General features: G+C 35.8%; 2 protein-coding genes across 2 annotated transcripts; both read right to left on the bottom strand.

Moving 5' to 3' along the window:
- Positions 1 to 5773: 5773 nt before the first annotated feature.
- Positions 5774 to 11286, bottom strand: LOC117735585 (mucin-5AC-like). The gene is made up of 15 exons (XM_034540286.1): positions 11236 to 11286; positions 10810 to 10874; positions 10219 to 10367; positions 9927 to 9974; positions 9543 to 9664; positions 9117 to 9181; positions 8534 to 8682; positions 8243 to 8290; positions 7966 to 8147; positions 7432 to 7496; positions 7197 to 7339; positions 6898 to 7085; positions 6503 to 6567; positions 6280 to 6413; positions 5774 to 5982 (listed from the first exon to the last, which is right to left on the bottom strand). The coding sequence occupies exons 4-15, from the start codon at positions 9934 to 9936 to the stop codon at positions 5891 to 5893; spliced, it is 1263 nt and encodes a 420-aa protein (XP_034396177.1). The 5' UTR covers positions 9937 to 9974; positions 10219 to 10367; positions 10810 to 10874; positions 11236 to 11286; the 3' UTR covers positions 5774 to 5890.
- Positions 10215 to 20434, bottom strand: LOC117728641 (uncharacterized protein PB18E9.04c-like). The gene is made up of 22 exons (XM_034529444.1): positions 20326 to 20434; positions 20034 to 20081; positions 19650 to 19771; positions 19223 to 19287; positions 18625 to 18779; positions 18332 to 18379; positions 17948 to 18069; positions 17520 to 17584; positions 16942 to 17096; positions 16649 to 16696; positions 16263 to 16384; positions 15835 to 15899; positions 15270 to 15424; positions 14978 to 15025; positions 14601 to 14722; positions 14175 to 14239; positions 13584 to 13732; positions 13292 to 13339; positions 12910 to 13031; positions 12485 to 12549; positions 11910 to 12063; positions 10215 to 10301 (listed from the first exon to the last, which is right to left on the bottom strand). The coding sequence occupies exons 2-22, from the start codon at positions 20041 to 20043 to the stop codon at positions 10215 to 10217; spliced, it is 1992 nt and encodes a 663-aa protein (XP_034385335.1). The 5' UTR covers positions 20044 to 20081; positions 20326 to 20434.
- Positions 20435 to 20537: the final 103 nt, after the last annotated feature.

The raw sequence follows: 20537 nt of genomic DNA, 5'->3' as shown, positions 1-20537 counted from the left end.
TGTACATTTTGTATTAATAATTTATTTTATGTACAAACTAAACTGACACAATTAGGCATGAAAGCTACATCTAACATACACATATCATGTGCCAGAAAAGTACAGTCTTAACTCTGGTGAGCTGCCATATGTAATTAGTGTATTATATATGTAGCCCGAGAATGGCTTTGCATCTCCCAAATCTATAGGCAGGCAGGAAGAGACACTTTCACTCTGGCCTAGCTGCTCACACTCTACACGCAGCATGGCAACATCAGTGTCCTTGTTCAGGGGTGAATACAGTTGAGGTCATGCATCTGAGATCATGATCCATCCTGTGCAATAAGAGAGAAAAGGACTTCCAAGCTTTGTCTGTTCCTGTTGTGTTAGCATCTACTTTAGGCATCATTTCCCTACATTCTGCTTAATCTTTCCACATTTTAAAACACCTTTTATGATTTTCTATTGTTTCCAACTGTTTAATCTTTATGTTAGGCAGGAATGTTCTACTGTATCTGTCCTTGTGAAAGCGAAGCAAAAGCAGTCTGTTGTCTGCTGTCCCTGCAGTAAGTGGTGGAGAGGGTGGTCCGGGTTATCCAATATGGACAATCATTTATTCAGTGTCATCCTCTCCACCACCTGTTCCGGATAGTCCTGTTTGCATTCAATGATGGAGCCGGCCTTGCTCACCAGTTTAGTGAGTCTGTTGGTGTCACCGCCTCCAATGCTGCTCCGCCAGCAGACTACAGAGAAGTACAGAGCACTGGCCACAACAGACTGGTAGAACATGTCCAACATCTTGCTGCACACATTGAAAGATCGAAGTTTCCTCAAGAAAAAGAGTCGACTCATCCCCTTCTTGTACACAGCGTTGATGTTGGCCTTCCAGTTCAGTCTGTTGTCGATAGAGACCCACAGGAGCCTGTACTTCTCCAACACGTCCACATCCTCTCCCAGAACTCTCCACGGTTGTGAATCCGTGTCTTCCTCCTGAAGTCTACCACCATCTCTCTGGTCTTGGCCACGTTTAGAAGCAAGTGATTTCCCCCCGCCCACTCCACAAAGTCATCCACTACTGACCTGTACTCCTCTTCCCGTCCATCCTTTATACACCAAACCACTGCAGAGTCATCAGAGAACTTCTGTTGATGGCATGGCCCCGAATTGTACTGGAAGTCAGTGGTGTACAGGGTGAACAGGAAGGCAGACAGAACAGTTCCCTGTGAGGCTCCAACATCACTGACCACCGTCACAGACAACACACGGCCCAGTCGGACATACTGGGGTCTGTCTGTGAGGTAGTCAGTGATCCAGGAGACGGTGGATGCGTTGACCCCCACCAGAAAGTGATTCTCACAGAGCCACCGGTTCCATCCAGGTGCGACTGAGCTTGTTGCAGCAGGTAGATCATGGTGTTGTCAACTCCCACACAAGGCTAGTAAGCAAATTGCAGAGGGTCCAGTGATGATTTCCCCTGCGGTCGAAGGTGAGCCATGACCAGCCTCTCTAGCACCTTCATCACATGGGATGTGACGGCAACTGGTCGGAAGCCCTTGAGGTCAGATGAAGTTGACTTCTTTGGAACCGGGACCAGGCACGAAGTCTTCCACAGCACCGGGACTTCCTCAGGTTGTAGAGGTTTCAACTGGCATTCCTTCGGCATCTTCCAGCACTCGAGCCTCCACCATGGCCGCATCGGCTTCTTGATGTAGTGTCAGCACCTCCAACTCTGTGTCTATTCTTACTGCTTCCAACTGAATTTGAGCATCACTTGTGATTCTTTCTGCCTCCCTAGCAGCCTTTTCCATCTTCAGTTTATCCTCTTGGGTAGCATATGATGCTCTAACCTTAGCAGCTTCTGCTTTAGCCCGAACGCGAGTCACACTTGCTGGGGATAGGGTTGCAAAGGGGCGGAAAGTTTCCGGTAAATTTCTAGAAAGTTTCCTCGGGAATTTTGGGAATTAAAAAAAAAAAAATGTGCCTAAGTTTTTTTGCGAAAGCATATAACAGGGAACTTAAATGTAGTTGAGAATAAGACTATGCACGCCTAGCTCAGCTGGACCCTGAATGCAGCTGGTTGGGAACATTGTCTGCCAGAAACATAAACATAAAACGTTCTGTTGTTTTTGAACGTCTTTGTCATTAGTGTTGCGTCTGAACGTTTCAGCCCTATGCCTGGCAGGTGTGAGAGCGCCGAGTTGCGTAGAGGCCAAGAGCGGTATTGCAGACAGATAGAGATTTCAATTATAGCTCGCAACATATTGAAAAAAATAACTGAACTAGTTCATTTTTTGGAGCTGTGAACTTAGTTCAAAATGTTGAATTATGAACTATGAACTGAACTAGTTCATGTAGAAAGTGAACTTTCCCAACACAGTTTGTCATTACCTAGCATATTGATTACTTGGTAAACTGAAGCCATGTTAATTTTAATACCAAGTTTATTTGTATACAGTAGACTAACTTTTTACAGCAGTGAGGAAGACGTTGATGAGGTCCAGGAAGAAAGCATTTAGATTCAGGGAAAAACACACACAAAAAAAAAGTGGGTTGGGGGCTGGTGATCATAGGGAATACACCTTTTTTATTCAACGTTCATGTTTTTGTTGTTCGATGAAAGAATAAAGTTCTACTCACAAAATGTCAAAAAAGTCAATGCAGTGAGTCAAACTCTGACTAAACACTGAGGTAAAGCGCAGTCAAAGAAGACCATATAGAGAGGAAAGGAGGGGGTTGTGGTAAGAACAAAGGGACTGTTGACTTAATCAAAAATATCTAACGGTCTTCGTCCTGCCCTTGATATGTCCTTTGCTTTGTAAACAGGAGAGAAATTATTTGCATATAGAGGTTTGTAAAGCCACTTCACGAATAGAAAAAGAAAATACAACGAAGAATATAAAATTTCCATTACACCACCTACTTCTATTTCGGTCAATGTTTTGTCGCGGCAGGGCATGCATTCTTCTGGCTCCAGCCAATGACCGATAGAGTCCAGTCGAGGGTGTAGCCCAGGGGTGGGCAAACTTTTTGGCTCAGGGGCCACATTGACTTTTAAAATTTGACAGACGGGCCGGGCCAGTATCAGATGGATGGAGAGCAGGGGCGTTTGTAGGATTCCAAGAAAGGGGGGGCTAAGCCCCAAGGGGAGTGTCACCCTTGTGAATGTGTGCGCACATTTTTCTTGGGGCCCCTGATATCCATTGTTTCTGACAGTTCATAGATTGGTTTACTCAGAGTGTGATTTTGCTCTGTAGTTTTGCTTCATTCAGTATATGATAACACAAGAGACAGAATTTCAGGGTCATAGTGATATTTTATGCTCATTTGGATACTATCACTGAGATAAAGATGAACTAGTTCAGTGTCAAATATACCATTCAATGGAAAAAAATATCATAATAATCTATATTAATGCAAAGAATAGAGAAATGTCGATAGTTATTTCTTGTATTTCGAATTCGCTCATTCACACTCTCGCTCACTGGAGACAGTTTCTAACTTCCCTTTTATTTGGCTCAAGTATATGAATGTAAGCAGGTAACACTCATTAACAACTACAGACAGCCACATTCTGTAGCCCCCCTAAAATAGGCCTAACGACTCCCCTGGTGGAGTGTTTGTGTGAACCAATATGAATTACAAGTAAAAGCCAATAACTAAAAAGTAAAGAAACCGTTTCAGTGGAACAGTGTTGTTGGTCCGGGGCGGTGCAGTCCTGTAGGTTTGATGTGCGTTGTTATGCCGAGGAAAAATACTCTGGATGCAGCTGTTAATTTTACAACTCTAAACGAACCCGGTCTCCTGCGACAGAAAGTGACATGCCAAATTCAAATTACCAGAACTCTTCGAAAGTTAACGTTTTACGACGTAATTCCAAAGGATTGTGAACACTAAGAAGCGGCGCTTTCCAGCGGTACATTACGGTGAGTTTGCCTGTGAGGGGAGGGGTGGTGAGCAGCGAGCAGCAGGCTGGAATCGCAGCCTGACGCGCCAGCAGAAAGCATGGCACGCAGCGCGGTGACGCTTCTCCGTTCCCGACTTGACTTTCCAGAAGCACAATGACGGCAACAGACCAGCATTTATGTTTCTTAATGCTCATTTATTGCTCAGCTCTTTCAGGCTGTTTGTGTGCGCGCTCTCTCCTGCAGCAGAAAGCGTGACGGCGCTCTTTAACCTGCCGTGTTTTGCTGCAGGAGCGCGCACACGCAGCCCCGAGGGTACAAAGCGTTACAGCGGTCTTTATTATAATTTATAATTCATAATACTCGGCGGACCGTATCCGCCCCGCGGGCCGTAGTTTGCCCACCCTTGATGTAGCCTGTGCTATTAGGGTGGAAACCTCTACCAAGGGGGCTGTGCCTCTCCTACCTGTGTGTGTGTCATCATGGCAAAATGTAGTCCTGGAAACACCCATTGAAGCGGCAACTACCCCAACGGCAGTTTTGATTACTTTGGCAGATCTGTCTGTCTGTTGAGATCCAAATAACTGCTGAGTTTGAAGACTTTGGCCCACCCAATTTATGCCCCATGGCCCAATTTGATGTTACGGCTGGTGGGATCCCATCGCAAGATGATCTGTAGTTGTTATCTGTATCACATACCCAGGCTGTGGTCATAAGCACTACCTTGCTGTCCGTATATAAATTAGTGGCATCCAACTTTAGTTTGAGCTCACAGGCCAAGCAACAGCAAGGCAGTTTCATGATGACAGGTTTGTATGTGGTAGAATATTATTGAAAGCTTACTGTAATGCTTTCACCTTGATAACTGCATGGAAGTAAGGTTAAAAATCGATGCAAGGGTCCAATAAGAAGTTTTACAACATGAGTCATAGTTAAATATTTTAGGGGCAAGTTTCTCTACTGGTACTTTCATTGACACATTAAGAAGTATTCCATGCTGAAATCTACCGTAAGTCTTGACAATGATCATATATATTTGTTGTTGACAGTTATAAATACAGAAGAAAGTTTGGAATAATTTGAACAGTCATCACATAACAGATATCATATGTATCACATCCATCACAGCACTAAATCTAAAGGTTCAAATCTGCCTTTCTGTTGACCAATTATAATTAAATATTTTCTTTATATACCAAAAGAGTGCGGTTCAGATAATGGAGTGGAAACTAAAAGAGTGTCAAAAAAAAGAATTTGAAAACCAATAAGGTAATTGTAAAGGTAACATTTTATTACTCATTAATTAACAAAGACACACGTATGTATTAGCCCCCTTCTCGAAAACATACAGGAAGAACCAGTATTCAGTTAAGCAATTACAATAAATAGTCTTTCTACATTTTAGGATACTAGCAGGAAACTTTTAAACTTGCAACTACAGATCAATTTACCATATTCCATATTCATATGAATTATTAATCTTCATCATCAACATTATGTTACTTCAACACCCCTAGCTTTTGGCATCACACTACATTAACTGCACACTTCTTTCATTTGCACTTCACAATAACATTAGATGTAAATTGTTTTCTGCTGAATCATACAATGCTTTTAATTGGAAATATAAATGTTAAATATTATCCTATACATATTTGCATTTTTTGCAAATGAAATGCCACCTAAGAAATTGCATATAAAGAAGCAGTTACAAAACTAACACATTGTATGACATCTGCCAAAGAAACACAGTCTTTGTGTTAATCAATGGTTAGCTGTTCAAATAAAATGGAATTAAAACACAAGTGATAGAAATATCAAATGTGGAAAGAAAAACCTTAATCTTTGACACAGTACACACCTTTTCACCAAATTACATTGCATTGATACAGTTCATTATGCACACTTGTTACGTCTTGTTTTCAATTCAGTGTTACATTGCTTTTTCCCAAACTTGATAGCATAGCATAAGCTATTGCCAATGTTAGTGTGTCAACTTTGGGTTTCAGTTATAAGTCTATCAGCATCTGTGCTACAGCCAGCAGTGTTAATGAGAAGACTACCAGTGAGCCCATTGTGGGCTGAGGAGGGCTGCTTGAAGCTGAAATATTAGAAAAAGCAAAGATTGTAAGGATTGTTAGATTGTGTTGTCAGTGAAGTTATCTGGACAGCAAGTAAGTAAAATACCGTAAAAAGTTCAAAATACAGGTTAAAAGGAAACTACATCAACCTTCAGCCCTAATCCTACATTTACATTTAAAAATTAACAAAGAATTGCAAATGTCAAATTGTAAAATTCATTTAATAATTTAAAAGATTAACATATGGAAACCATAAATTCAATACATTTTGAAGTAAAACTATATACTTAAAAACGTTTAAGTCACCAATAACTTACATGCGCCTGGGACAATGTCCAGGGAGGAGTTGCTCATAAGTGCACTAATGATTTGTTGAGTTGTATTGATTGCTGAAGGAACTGAGTTCTTATCTTTGAAAACAAGGGTGCAGTTGACAACCACTGATCCGCTCCTTTAATGACAAAGACACACAGCAGCACTTTTTAAAAACAAGTGACTGGGAAATGTTCAGAATAAAATTAGCCAATGAATGAGTCTTACGTGAATGTGTTCACGATGGAGCGAAGGAAACATGATCCAAAAAGACTTGTACCCACTTTGTTTAGCTGAAAGACAACATTACTGTCATTTGCATTGTAATGACTTAAGATAAAATAGTTTTGCTCTGCTTGGTTTGGAGGCTGCTATACCTCATTGGTTATCTTCAAGATACATATTATCTTTACAATACACTTTTGCTGCTTCTAAATGGCAATTATGTAGATGAACAAAATGACCAAATGTAAATAATGTTAACAATGTGAGTGTATTCAATGTGTGTCCAAAACATGTAATTAAACATACTTCTTTGTCTTCTTATCCTCATAGAATGAACATTGTTTAAGAATAATTTAATTTTCTATTGCAGTAAAAAGCCTACTTTTAAATCATCTTACCTCTTTGACCACTTTTGCAGCCAAAGTCTGATATGCTGCTGAGGATGAGTTGGAGAGATCGGTAGTAAATGTTTGGTTGAGACTAAAAATAAGTCCAAAGGTTCCCTCACTGGATGTAGGGGGATTGGTTGATGCAATGGTGGTTGATGTAGATGGTGCAGCAGTTGTAACAGCAACAGAAGAAGAAGCTGTACAAAAAAACAATTTGTCATCAATGAATAGGACATTGTAACATACACATACATTTAAATTCATCAGATTGATACAAAGTTTGATTTTTAAAAGCTCCTATCACTTACTTGCATCAACGCTGCCTGATACAACGTTCAGGGAGGAGTTGCTCGTAAGTGCACTGCTGAGTTGTGAAGTTGCATTGCTTGCTGATGGAACTGAGCTCTTATCTTTGAACACAAGGGTGGTGTTAACAACCACTGATCCATTCCTTTAATGAGAAAGACACACAGCAGCACTTTTAAAAGCAAGTGTCTGGGAAATGTCCAGAAAGGTTCGCCAATGATTGAGATTTCGTCTTACGTGAATGTGTGAACAATGCTGCGAAGGAATGATGACCCATACAGACTTGTACACACTTTGTTTAGCTGAAAGACAATATTACAATAATTTGCATTGTAATAACAAAAAATGCACATGTTTGGTTTGGAGGCTGCTATACCTTTTTATCTTCTTTAAAAATGATATGTTTACAAGTCTTACCAGACTGTACTAACAAAATATTGGGAAAATGAAAGGATACCATTTTTTACATATTTATTATTGCTGCTTCACAATTATGTGGAGAAATACATAACTTCTACAGCACAGGAAGGATAGAAACTTAAGTTTAATGAGGGTGCATTGTCAAATTTGATAAATATTGTAATGTTTCAGTGGTTTGAACTCTATGATTTAATGTATGATGCTCATATGATGAAATAGATTTTTGGAGTAAAAAAGCTACTTTGTATCAATATTTGCTGAATATATGGTTTTTCTTAGATGCCCATAGTATAATATTTTGACCAAACAATATTTCAATGTATTTGCAGTACATAAAAGAAGATGTCTTACCTCCCGGACCACGTCTGCAGTCAAATTCTGAAACGCCGTTGAGGATGAGTTTGCAAGATCTGATGTAAATGTTTGGTTGAGACTAAACTTAAGGCCAATCGTTCCTTCACTAGATGTGGGAGGATTTGTTGATGCAGCAGTGGTAGCGCCTGTTGCATTGGGGGCAGCTGTAGTATTAGCAGCTGGAGGATTATGTAAAATAATGAATAAGTGTAGAAATGAGAATGATTATCATGAAAATGAAATGACATATCATTTGACTGAGAGATTGCATTACCTGGTGGCATTGTGGAGACTGGTGGCGATGTGGTTACATTTACTGGTCCTGAAGTTAGGTTGAGTTGAGATTCAGTTGTGCCAACAGGAAATGAAAACGTTTATGAGAAGAAACCAAGTACACGTTGTCTTATTTACCGTAGTTTGTTCTGTAAGTTACGTAGCTCACATGCGCAACACAAATACCACACAACGCATCCCTACTATTGTAAGACTATTTACTATAGAACATGTGTAGTACTATTATTAAGAAGCAGACTAACAAATGAGCTCAGCAATTATGAAGTCTTACCAGATGCAGTAATAGAAGATGTGTTGACACTGAGGGAAAAATTTGAGCTGGACGAAGCAGTCTCCAAAGTTTTCGCCACAGAACTGGCATTAGGCAGTGTAGTCCCATTATTGAATATCAGAACAGCATCGACAACAACGGATCCTTGACTGTAACAGAAATATGTTCAAAAACTTGTGTTTAAATACTGTAATCTCATAGGGTTGTTTAAATAGAGTTTAATGACAAGGATGATGGTTATTGTTTTAATTGAAACCATAAGCAATATCCTTGTCCAATATGTATATATTTCCATAGATATATATATATATATATGTATTTATATATAGATATCTATATCTATATATAGATATATATATATATATATATATATATATATATATATATATATATATATATAAATGCGTACATAATATTCTGGAGACATATTTTTACTACCCATAATAAAACATATCATTATAGACAAATTTAAAAAAGTACATTTTTCCTCTTATTTGCCATTCAGAACCAAATACTAATCATATTAATTAGCATTAAAGAAAAAAGTACTTTTTAAAATGTAACAGCAAGGAATTTTTCATACCGGAAGCCTTTGATGAAAGTTCGATTGAAGGCAGCTCCATATTTCTCTGAATAGATTGTGTTGAGCTGTGAAGAAATTGTATTGAAAACAATTAAAATATATAAAGAAACATGAGGGAAGAAAGTTGATATTATTTCACAAATATGTCAGCTTTGTTCTACCCTTCTCTTGTGCTTTGTATTTTTTCATACAAGTTTACTGTTTTTGGAAAAAAGCTTACATTTCTCCAAATATGTCATGATATTTATTTGTTTCTGACAGCAGCTCTGAAATCTGTTTCATCACTGTCTTCTTATGAATGCTGTATGTGCTATAACCTGCTACATTGTCATTTGATGTTCCGTTATCGACACTTTTCATGCTGTATTAAAATTTGATTGCGGAAAGATGAAAAAAAAAGAATCCAAAGAACATATCGAAACCTACCGCCGTGGTAACGTTGTCACTTAATTGCTTGAACTCCGCTGAGGATTTGTTTGTAAGTTGTGATGTAAAGTTTTGCTGCAACTTAAATCCCAGCTCAATTTTTGGCTCCATTGTTGCTGGAGCTGTTGGCGTTGTAGCGGGAGCACCAACAGGAAATGAAAATGTTATTGAGATTAACTATAAACACTGTCTTATTTACCGTAGTTTGTTCTGTAAGTTACGTAGCCCACTTGACGCCAGTTACGTAACACAAATAACAAATAACAATTCATTCACAGCTGAAATCGGTTTAGCCAAAGAATGAAATTCATGAATAAGTGTAGAAATGAGAATTATTATCATGAAAATGAAATGACATATCATTTGACTGAGAGATTGCATTACCTGGTGGCATTGTGGAGACTGGTGGCGATGTGGTTACATTTACTGGTCCTGAAGTTAGGTTGAGTTGAGATTCAGTTGTGCCAACAGGAAATGAAAACGTTTATGAGAAGAAACCAAGTACACGTTGTCTTATTTACCGTAGTTTGTTCTGTAACTTACGTAGCTCACATGCGCAACACAAATACCACACAACGCATCCATACTAATTGTAAGACTATTTACTATAGAACATGTGTAGTACTATTATTAAGAAGCAGACTAACAAATGAGCTCAGCAATTATGAAGTCTTACCAGATGCAGTAATAGAAGATGTGTTGACACTGAGGGAAAAATTTGAGCTGGACGAAGCAGTCTCCAAAGTTTTCGCCACAGAACTGGCATTAGGCAGTGTAGTCCCATTATTGAATATCAGAACAGCATCGACAACAACGGATCCTTGACTGTAAAGATATGTTCAAAAACTTGTGTTTAAATACTGTAATCTCATAGGGTGTTTAAATAGAGTTTAATGACAAGGATGATGGTTATTGTTTTAATTGAAACCATAAGCAATATCCTTGTCCAATATGTATATATTTCATAGATATATATATATATATGTATTTATATATAGATATATATATCTATATATAGATATAGATATATAGATATATATATATATATCTATATATATATATATAATATATATATATATATATATAAATGCGTACATAATATTCTGGAGACATATTTTTACTACCCATAATAAAACATATCATTATAGACAAATTTAAAAAAGTACATTTTTCCTCTTTTTGCCATTCAGAACCAAATACTAATCATATTAATTAGCATTAAAGAAAAAAGTACTTTTTAAAAGTAACAGCAAGGAATTTTTCATACCGGAAGCCTTTGATGAAAGTTCGATTGAAGGCAGCTCCATATTTCTCTGAATAGATTGTGTTGAGCTGTGAAGAAATTGTATTGAAAACAATTAAAATATATAAAGAAACATGAGGGAAGAAAGTTGATATTATTTCACAAATATGTCAGCTTTGTTCTATCCCTTCTCTTGTGCTTTGTATTTTTTCATACAAGTTTACTGTTTTTGGAAAAAGCTTACATTCTCCTAATATGTCATGATATTTATTTGTTTCTGACAGCAGCTCTGAAATCTGTTTCATCACTGTCTTCTTATGAATGCTGTATGTGCTATAACCTGCTACATTGTCATTTGATGTTCCGTTATCGACACTTTTCATGCTGTATTAAAATTTGATTGCGGAAAGATGAAAAAAAAAAGAATCCAAAGAACATATAGAAACCTACCGCCGTGGTAACGTTGTCACTTAATTGCTTGAACTCCGCTGAGGATTTGTTTGTAAGTTTGATGTAAAGTTTTGCTGCAACTTAAAATCCCAGCTCAATTTTTGGCTCCATTGTTGCTGGAGCTGTTGGCGTTGTAGCGGGAGCACCAACAGGAAATGAAAATGTTATTGAGATTAACTATAAACACTGTCTTATTTACCGTAGTTTGTTCTGTAAGTTACGTAGCCCACTTGACGCCAGTTTACGTAACAAATAACAAATAACAATTCATTCACAGCTGACAAATCGGTTTGCCAAAGAATGAAATTCATGAATAAGTGTAGAAATGAGAATTATTATCATGAAAATGAAATGACATATCATTTGACTGAGAGATTGCATTACCTGGTGGCATTGTGGAGACTGGTGGCGATGTGGTTACATTTACTGGTCCTGAAGTTAGGTTGAGTTGAGATTCAGTTGTGCCAACAGGAAATGAAAACGTTTATGAGAAGAAACCAAGTACACGTTGTCTTATTTACCGTAGTTTGTTCGTAAGTTACGTAGCTCACATGCGCAACACAATACCACACAACGCATCCATACTAATTGTAAGACTATTTACTATAGAACATGTGTAGTACTATTATTAAGAAGCAGACTAACAAATGAGCTCAGCAATTATGAAGTCTTACCAGATGCAGTAATAGAAGATGTTTGACACTGAGGGAAAAATTTGAGCTGGACGAAGCAGTCTCCAAAGTTTTCGCCACAGAACTGGCATTAGGCAGTGTAGTCCCATTATTGAATATCAGAACAGCATCGACAACAACGGATCCTTGACTGTAACTAAAAGGATATGTTCAAAAACGTTGTTTAAATACTGTAATCTCATAGGGTTGTTTAAATAGAGTTTAATGACAAGGATGATGTTATTGTTTTAATTGAAACCATAAGCAATATCCTTGTCCAATATGTATATATTTCCATAGATATATATATATATATGTATTTATATATAGATATATATATATATAGATATATATATATATATATATATATATATATATATATATATATATATATATAAATGCGTACATAATATTCTGGAGACATATTTTTACTACCATAATAAAACATATCATTATAGACAAATTTAAAAAAGTACATTTTTCCTCTTATTTGCCATTCAGAACCAAATACTAATCATATTAATTAGCATTAAAGAAAAAAGTACTTTTTAAATGTAACAGCAAGGAATTTTTCATACCGGAAGCCTTTGATGAAAGTTCGATTGAAGGCAGCTCCATATTTCTCTGAATAGATTGTGTTGAGCTGTGAAGAAATTGTATTGAAAACAATTAAAATATATAAAGAAACATGAGGAAAAAGTTGATATTATTTCACAAATATGTCAGCTTTGTTCTACCCTTCTCTTGTGCTTTGTATTTTTTCATACAAGTTTACTGTTTTTGGAAAAAAGCTTACATTTCTCCTAATATGTCATGATATTTATTTGTTTCTGACAGCAGCTCTGAAATCTGTTTCATCACTGTCTTCTTATGAATGCTGTATGTGCTATAACCTGCTACATTGTCATTTGATGTTCCGTTATCGACACTTTTCATGCTGTATTAAAATTTGATTGCGGAAAGATGAAAAAAAAAGAATCCAAAGAACATATCGAAAACCTACCGCCGTGGTAACGTTGTCACTTAATTGCTTGAACTCCGCTGAGGATTTGTTTGTAAGTTGTGATGTAAAGTTTTGCTGCAACTTAAATCCCAGCTCAATTTTTGGCTCCATTGTTGCTGGAGCTGTTGGCGTTGTAGCGGGAGCACCAACAGGAAATGAAAATGTTATTGAGATTAACTATAAACACTGTCTTATTTACCGTAGTTTGTTCTGTAAGTTACGTAGCCCACTTGACGCCAGTACGTAACACAAATAACAAATAACAATTCATTCACAGCTGAAATCGGTTTAGCCAAAGAATGAAATTCATGAATAAGTGTAGAAATGAAATTATTATCATGAAAATGAAATGACATATCATTTGACTGAGAGATTGCATTACCTGGTGGCATTGTGGAGACTGGTGGCGATGTGGTTACATTTACTGGTCCTGAAGTTAGGTTGAGTTGAGATTCAGTTGTGCCAACAGGAAATGAAAACGTTTATGAGAAGAAACCAAGTACACGTTGTCTTATTTACCGTAGTTTGTTCTGTAAGTTACGTAGCTCACATGCGCAACACAAATACCACACAACGCATCCATACTAATTGTAAGACTATTTACTATAGAACATGTGTAGTACTATTATTAAGAAGCAGACTAACAAATGAGCTCAGCAATTATGAAGTCTTACCAGATGCAGTAATAGAAGATGTGTTGACACTGAGGGAAAAATTTGAGCTGGACGAAGCAGTCTCCAAAGTTTTCGCCACAGAACTGGCATTAGGCAGTGTAGTCCCATTATTGAATATCAGAACAGCATCGACAACAACGGATCCTTGACTGTAACAGAAATATGTTCAAAAACTTGTGTTTAAATACTGTAATCTCATAGGGTGGTTTAAATAGAGTTTAATGACAAGGATGATGGTTATTGTTTTAATTGAAACCATAAGCAATATCCTTGTCCAATATGTATATATTTCTATAGATATATATATATATATATATATATATATATATATATATATGTATTTATATATAGATATCTATATCTATATATATATATAGATATAGATATATAGATATAGATATATATATAAATGCGTACATAATATTCTGGAGACATATTTTTACTACCCATAATAAAACATATCATTATAGACAAATTTAAAAAAGTAAATTTTTCCTCTTATTTGCCATTCAGAACCAAATACTAATCATATTAATTAGCATTAAAGAAAAAAGTACTTTTTAAAATGTAACAGCAAGGAATTTTTCATACCGGAAGCCTTTGATGAAAGTTCGATTGAAGGCAGCTCCATATTTCTCTGAATAGATTGTGTTGAGCTGTGAAGAAATTGTATTGAAAACAATTAAAATATATAAAGAAACATGAGGGAAGAAAGTTGATATTATTTCACAAATATGTCAGCTTTGTTCTACCCTTCTCTTGTGCTTTGTATTTTTTCATACAAGTTTACTGTTTTGGAAAAAAGCTTACATTTCTTCCTAATATGTCATGATATTTATTTGTTTCTGACAGCAGCTCTGAAATCTGTTTCATCACTGTCTTCTTATGAATGCTGTATGTGCTATAACCTGCTACATTGTCATTGATGTTCCGTTATCGACACTTTTCATGCTGTATTAAAATTTGATTGCGGAAAGATGAAAAAAAAAAGAATCCAAAGAACATATAGAAACCTACCGCCGTGGTAACGTTGTCACTTAATTGCTTGAACTCCGCTGAGGATTTGTTTGTAAGTTGTGATGTAAAGTTTTGCTGCAACTTAAATCCCAGCTCAATTTTTGGCTCCATTGTTGGTGGAGCTGTTGGCGTTGTAGCGGGAGCACCAACAGGAAATGAAAATGTTATTGAGATTAACTATAAAAACTGTCTTATTTACCGTAGTTTGTTCTGTAAGTTACGTAGCCCACTTGACGCTAGCTACGTAACACAAATAACAATTCATTCACAGCTCAAATCGGTTTAGCCAAAGAATGAAATTCATGAATAAGTGTAGAAATGAGAATTATTATCATGAAAATGAAATGACATATCATTTGACTGAGAGATTGCATTACCTGGTGGCATTGTGGAGACTGGTGGCGATGTGGTTACATTTACTGGTCCTGAAGTTAGGTTGAGTTGAGATTCAGTTGTGCCAACAGGAAATGAAAACGTTTATGAGAAGAAACCAAGTACACGTTGTCTTATTTACCGTAGTTTGTTCTGTAAGTTACGTAGCTCACATGCGCAACACAAATACCACACAACGCATCCATACTAATTGTAAGACTATTTACTATAGAACATGTGTAGTACTATTATTAAGAAGCAGACTAACAAATGAGCTCAGCAATTATGAAGTCTTACCAGATGCAGTAATAGAAGATGTGTTGACACTGAGGGAAAAATTTGAGCTGGACGAAGCAGTCTCCAAAGTTTTCGCCACAGAACTGGCATTAGGCAGTGTAGTCCCATTATTGAATATCAGAACAGCATCGACAACAACGGATCCTTGACTGTAACTAAAAGGATATGTTCAAAAACGTGTGTTTAAATACTGTAATCTCATAGGGTTGTTTAAATAGAGTTTAATGACAAGGATGATGGTTTATTGTTTTAATTGAAACCATAAGCAATATCCTTGTCCAATATGTATATATTTCCATAGATATATATATATATATGTATTTATATATAGATATATATATCTATATATATATATATATATATATATATATATATATATAAATGCGTACATAATATTCTGGAGACATATTTTTACTACCCATAATAAAACATATCATTATAGACAAATTTAAAAAAGTACATTTTTCCTCTTATTTGCCATTCAGAAACCAAATACTAATCATATTAATTAGCATTAAAGAAAAAAAGTACTTTTTTAAATGTAACAGCAAGGAATTTTTCATACCGGAAGCCTTTGATGAAAGTTCGATTGAAGGCAGCTCCATATTTCTCTGAATAGATTGTGTTGAGCTGTGAAGAAATTGTATTGAAAACAATTAAAATATATAAAGAAACATGAGGGAAGAAAGTTGATATTATTTCCACAAATATGTCAGCTTTGTTCTACCCTTCTATTGTGCTTTGTATTTTTTCATACAAGTTTACTGTTTTTGGAAAAAAAGCTTACATTCTCCTAATATGTCATGATATTTATTTGTTTCTGACAGCAGCTCTGAAATCTGTTTCATCACTGTCTTCTTATGAATGCTGTATGTGCTATAACCTGCTACATTGTCATTTGATGTTCCGTTATCGACACTTTTCATGCTGTATTAAAATTTGATTGCGGAAAGATGAAAAAAAAAAGAATCCAAAGAACATATAGAAACCTACCGCCGTGGTAACGTTGTCACTTAATTGCTTGAACTCCGCTGAGGATTTGTTTGTAAGTTGTGATGTAAAGTTTTGCTGCAACTTAAATCCCAGCTCAATTTTTGGCTCCATTGTTGGTGGAGCTGTTGGCGTTGTAGCGGGAAGCACCAACAGGAAATGAAAATGTTATTGAGATTAACTATAAACACTGTCTTATTTACCGTAGTTTGTTCTGTAAGTTACGTAGCCCACTTGACGCCAGTTACGTAACACCAAATAACAAATAACAATTCATTCACAGCTCAAATCGGTTTAGCCAAAGAATGAAATTCATGAATAAGTGTAGAAATGAGAATTATTATCATGAAAATGAAATGACATATCATTTGACTGAGAGATTGCATTACCTGGTGGCATTGTGGAGACTGGTGGCGATGTGGTTACATTTACTGGTCCTGAAGTTAGGTTGAGTTGAGATTCAGTTGTGCCAACAGGAAATGAAAAACGTTTATGAGAAGAAACCAAGTACACGTTGTCTTATTTACCGTAGTTTGTTCTGTAAGTTACGTAGCTCACATGCGCAACACAAATACCACACAACGCATCCATACTAATTGTAAGACTATTTACTATAGAACATGTGTAGTACTATTATTGAGAAGCAGACTAACAAATGAGCTCAGCAATTATGAAGTCTTACCAGATGCAGTAATAGAAGATGTGTTGACACTGAGGGAAAACTTTGAGCTGGACGAAGCAGTCTCCAAAGTTTTCGCCACAGAACTGGCATTAGGCAGTGTAGTCCCATTATTGAATATCAGAACAGCATCGACAACAACGGATCCTTGACTGTAACTAAAAGGATATGTTCAAAAACGTGTGTTTAAATACTGTAATCTCATAGGGTTGTTTAAATAGAGTTTAATGACAAGGATGATGGTTATTGTTTTAATTGAAACCATAAGCAATATCCTTGTCCAATATGTATATATTTCCATAGATATATATATATATATGTATTTATATATAGATATATATATCTATATATAGATATATATATATATATATATATATATATATATATATATATATATAAATGCGTACATAATATTCTGGAGACATATTTTTTACTATCCATAATAAAACATATCATAATAGACAAATTTAAAAAAGTACATTTTTCCTCTTTTTTGCCATTCAGAACCAAATACTAATCATATTAATTAGCATTAAAGAAAAAAGTACTTTTTAAATGTAACAGCAAGGAATTTTTCATACCGGAAGCCTTTGATGAAAGTTCGATTGAAGGCAGCTCCATATTTCTCTGAATAGATTGTGTTGAGCTGTGAAGAAATTGTATTGAAAACAATTAAAATATATAAAGAAACATGAGGGAAGAAAGTTGATATTATTTCACAAATATGTCAGCTTTGTTCTACCCTTCTCTTGTGCTTTGTATTTTTTCATACAAGTTTACTGTTTTTGGAAAAAAGCTTACATTTCTCCTAATATGTCATGATATTTATTTGTTTCTGACAGCAGCTCTGAAATCTGTTTCATCACTGTCTTCTTATGAATGCTGTATGTGCTATAACCTGCTACATTGTCATTTGATGTTCCGTTATCGACACTTTTTCATGCTGTATTAAAATTTGATTGCGGAAAGATGAAAAAAAAAAGAATCCAAAGAACATATCGAAACCTACCGCCGTGGTAACGTTGTCACTTAATTGCTTGAACTCCGCTGAGGATTTGTTTGTAAGTTGTGATGTAAAGGTTTGCTGCAACTTAAATCCCAGCTCAATTTTTGGCTCCATTGTTGCTGGAGCTGTTGGCGTTGTAGCGGGAGCACCAACAGGAAATGAAAATGTTATTGAGATTAACTATAAACACTGTCTTATTTACCGTAGTTTGTTCTGTAAGTTACGTAGCCCACTTGACGCTAGCTACGTAACACAAATAACAAATAACAATTCATTCACAGCTGAAATCGGTTTAGCCAAAGAATGAAATTCATGAATAAGTGTAGAAATGAGAATTATTATCATGAAAATGAAATGACATATCATTTGACTGAGAGATTGCATTACCTGGTGGCATTGTGGAGACTGGTGGCGATGTGGTTACATTTACTGGTCCTGAAGTTAGGTTGAGTTGAGATTCAGTTTGTGCCAACAGGAAATGAAAACGTTTATGAGAAGAAACCAAGTACACGTTGTCTTATTTACCGTAGTTTGTTCTGTAACTTACGTAGCTCACATGCGCAACACAAATACCACACAACGCATCCATACTAATTGTAAGACTATTTACTATAGAACATGTGTAGTACTATTATTAAGAAGCAGACTAACAAATGAGCTCAGCAATTATGAAGTCTTACCAGATGCAGTAATAGAAGATGTGTTGACACTGAGGGAAAAATTTGAGCTGGACGAAGCAGTCTCCAAAGTTTTCGCCACAGAACTGGCATTAGGCAGTGTAGTCCCATTATTGAATATCAGAACAGCATCGACAACAACGGATCCTTGACTGTAACTAAAAGGATATGTTCAAAAACGTGTGTTTAAATACTGTAATCTCATAGGGTTGTTTAAATAGAGTTTAATGACAAGGATGATGGTTATTGTTTTAATTGAAACCATAAGCAATATCCTTGTCCAATATGTATATATTTCCATAGATATATATATATATATATATGTATTTATATATAGATATATATATCTATATATAGATATAGATATATATATATATATATATATATATATATATATATATATATATATATATATATAAATGCGTACATAATATTCTGGAGACATATTTTTACTATCCATAATAAAACATATCATTATAGACAAATTTAAAAAAGTACATTTTTCCTCTTATTTGCCATTCAGAACCAAATACTAATCATATTAATTAGCATTAAAGAAAAAAGTACTTTTTTAAATGTAACACCAAGGAATTTTTCATACCGGAAGCCTTTGATGAAAGTTCGATTGAAGGCAGCTCCATATTTCTCTGAATAGATTGTGTTGAGCTGTGAAGAAATTGTATTGAAAACAATTAAAATATATAAAGAAACATGAGGGAAGAAAGTTGATATTATTTCACAAATATGTCAGCTTTGTTCTACCCTTCTCTTGTGCTTTGTATTTTTTTCATACAAGTTTACTGTTTTTGGAAAAAGCTTACATTTCTCCTAATATGTCATGATATTTATTTGTTTCTGACAGCAGCTCTGAAATCTGTTTCATCACTGTCTTCTTATGAATGCTGTATGTGCTATAACCTGCTACATTGTCATTTGATGTTCCGTTATCGACACTTTTCATGCTGTATTAAAATTTGATTGCGGAAAGATGAAAAAAAAAAGAATCCAAAGAACATATCGAAACCTACCGCCGTGGTAACGTTGTCACTTAATTGCTTGAACTCCGCTGAGGATTTGTTTGTAAGTTGTGATGTAAAGTTTTGCTGCAACTTAAATCCCAGCTCAATTTTTGGCTCCATTGTTGCTGGAGCTGTTGGCGTTGTAGCGGGAGCACCAACAGGAAATGAAAATGTTATTGAGATTAACTATAAACACTGTCTTATTTACCGTAGTTTGTTCTGTAAGTTACGTAGCCCACTTGACGCCAGTTACGTAACACAAATAACAAATAACAATTCATTCACAGCTGAAATCGGTTTAGCCAAAGAATGAAATTCATGAATAAGTGTAGAAATGAGAATTATTATCATGAAAATGAAATGACATATCATTTGACTGAGAGATTGCATTACCTGGTGGCATTGTGGAGACTGGTGGCGATGTGGTTACATTTACTGGTCCTGAAGTTAGGTTGAGTTGAGATTCAGTTGTGCCAACAGGAAATGAAAACGTTTATGAGAAGAAACCAAGTACACGTTGTCTTATTTACCGTAGTTTGTTCTGTAAGTTACGTAGCTCACATGCGCAACACAAATACCACACAACGCATCCATACTAATTGTAAGACTATTTACTATAGAACATGTGTAGTACTATTATTAAGAAGCAGACTAACAAATGAGCTCAGCAATTATGAAGTCTTACCAGATGCAGTAATAGAAGATGTGTTGACACTGAGGGAAAAATTTGAGCTGGACGAAGCAGTCTCCAAAGTTTTCGCCACAGAACTGGCATTAGGCAGTGTAGTCCCATTATTGAATATCAGAACAGCATCGACAACAATGGATCCTTGACTGTAACAGAAATATGTTCAAAAACTTGTGTTTAAATACTGTAATCTCAAAGGGTTGTTTAAA

Source organism: Cyclopterus lumpus, chromosome 1 (genome assembly GCF_009769545.1).
Source record: "Cyclopterus lumpus isolate fCycLum1 chromosome 1, fCycLum1.pri, whole genome shotgun sequence".
Lineage (NCBI taxonomy): Eukaryota > Metazoa > Chordata > Actinopteri > Perciformes > Cyclopteridae > Cyclopterus > Cyclopterus lumpus.
Note: the sequence above shows the minus strand (reverse complement) of the source record. Positions and strands in the feature narration are given on the sequence as shown.

Coding starts and splice junctions, on each gene's coding strand:
- LOC117728641 (XM_034529444.1), bottom strand. Junction 15,425..15,834: donor ACTTTCATCAAAGGCTTCCG/GTATGAAAAATT, acceptor ATATCCTTTTAG/TTACAGTCAAGGATCCGTTG. Junction 13,340..13,583: donor ATCTTCTATTACTGCATCTG/GTAAGACTTCAT, acceptor ACCTAACTTCAG/GACCAGTAAATGTAACCACA.
- LOC117735585 (XM_034540286.1), bottom strand. Junction 8,683..9,116: donor ACTTTCATCAAAGGCTTCCG/GTATGAAAAATT, acceptor TTTCTGTTACAG/TCAAGGATCCGTTGTTGTCG. Junction 7,497..7,965: donor CTGCAGACGTGGTCCGGGAG/GTAAGACATCTT, acceptor ATTGTCTTTCAG/CTAAACAAAGTGTGTACAAG.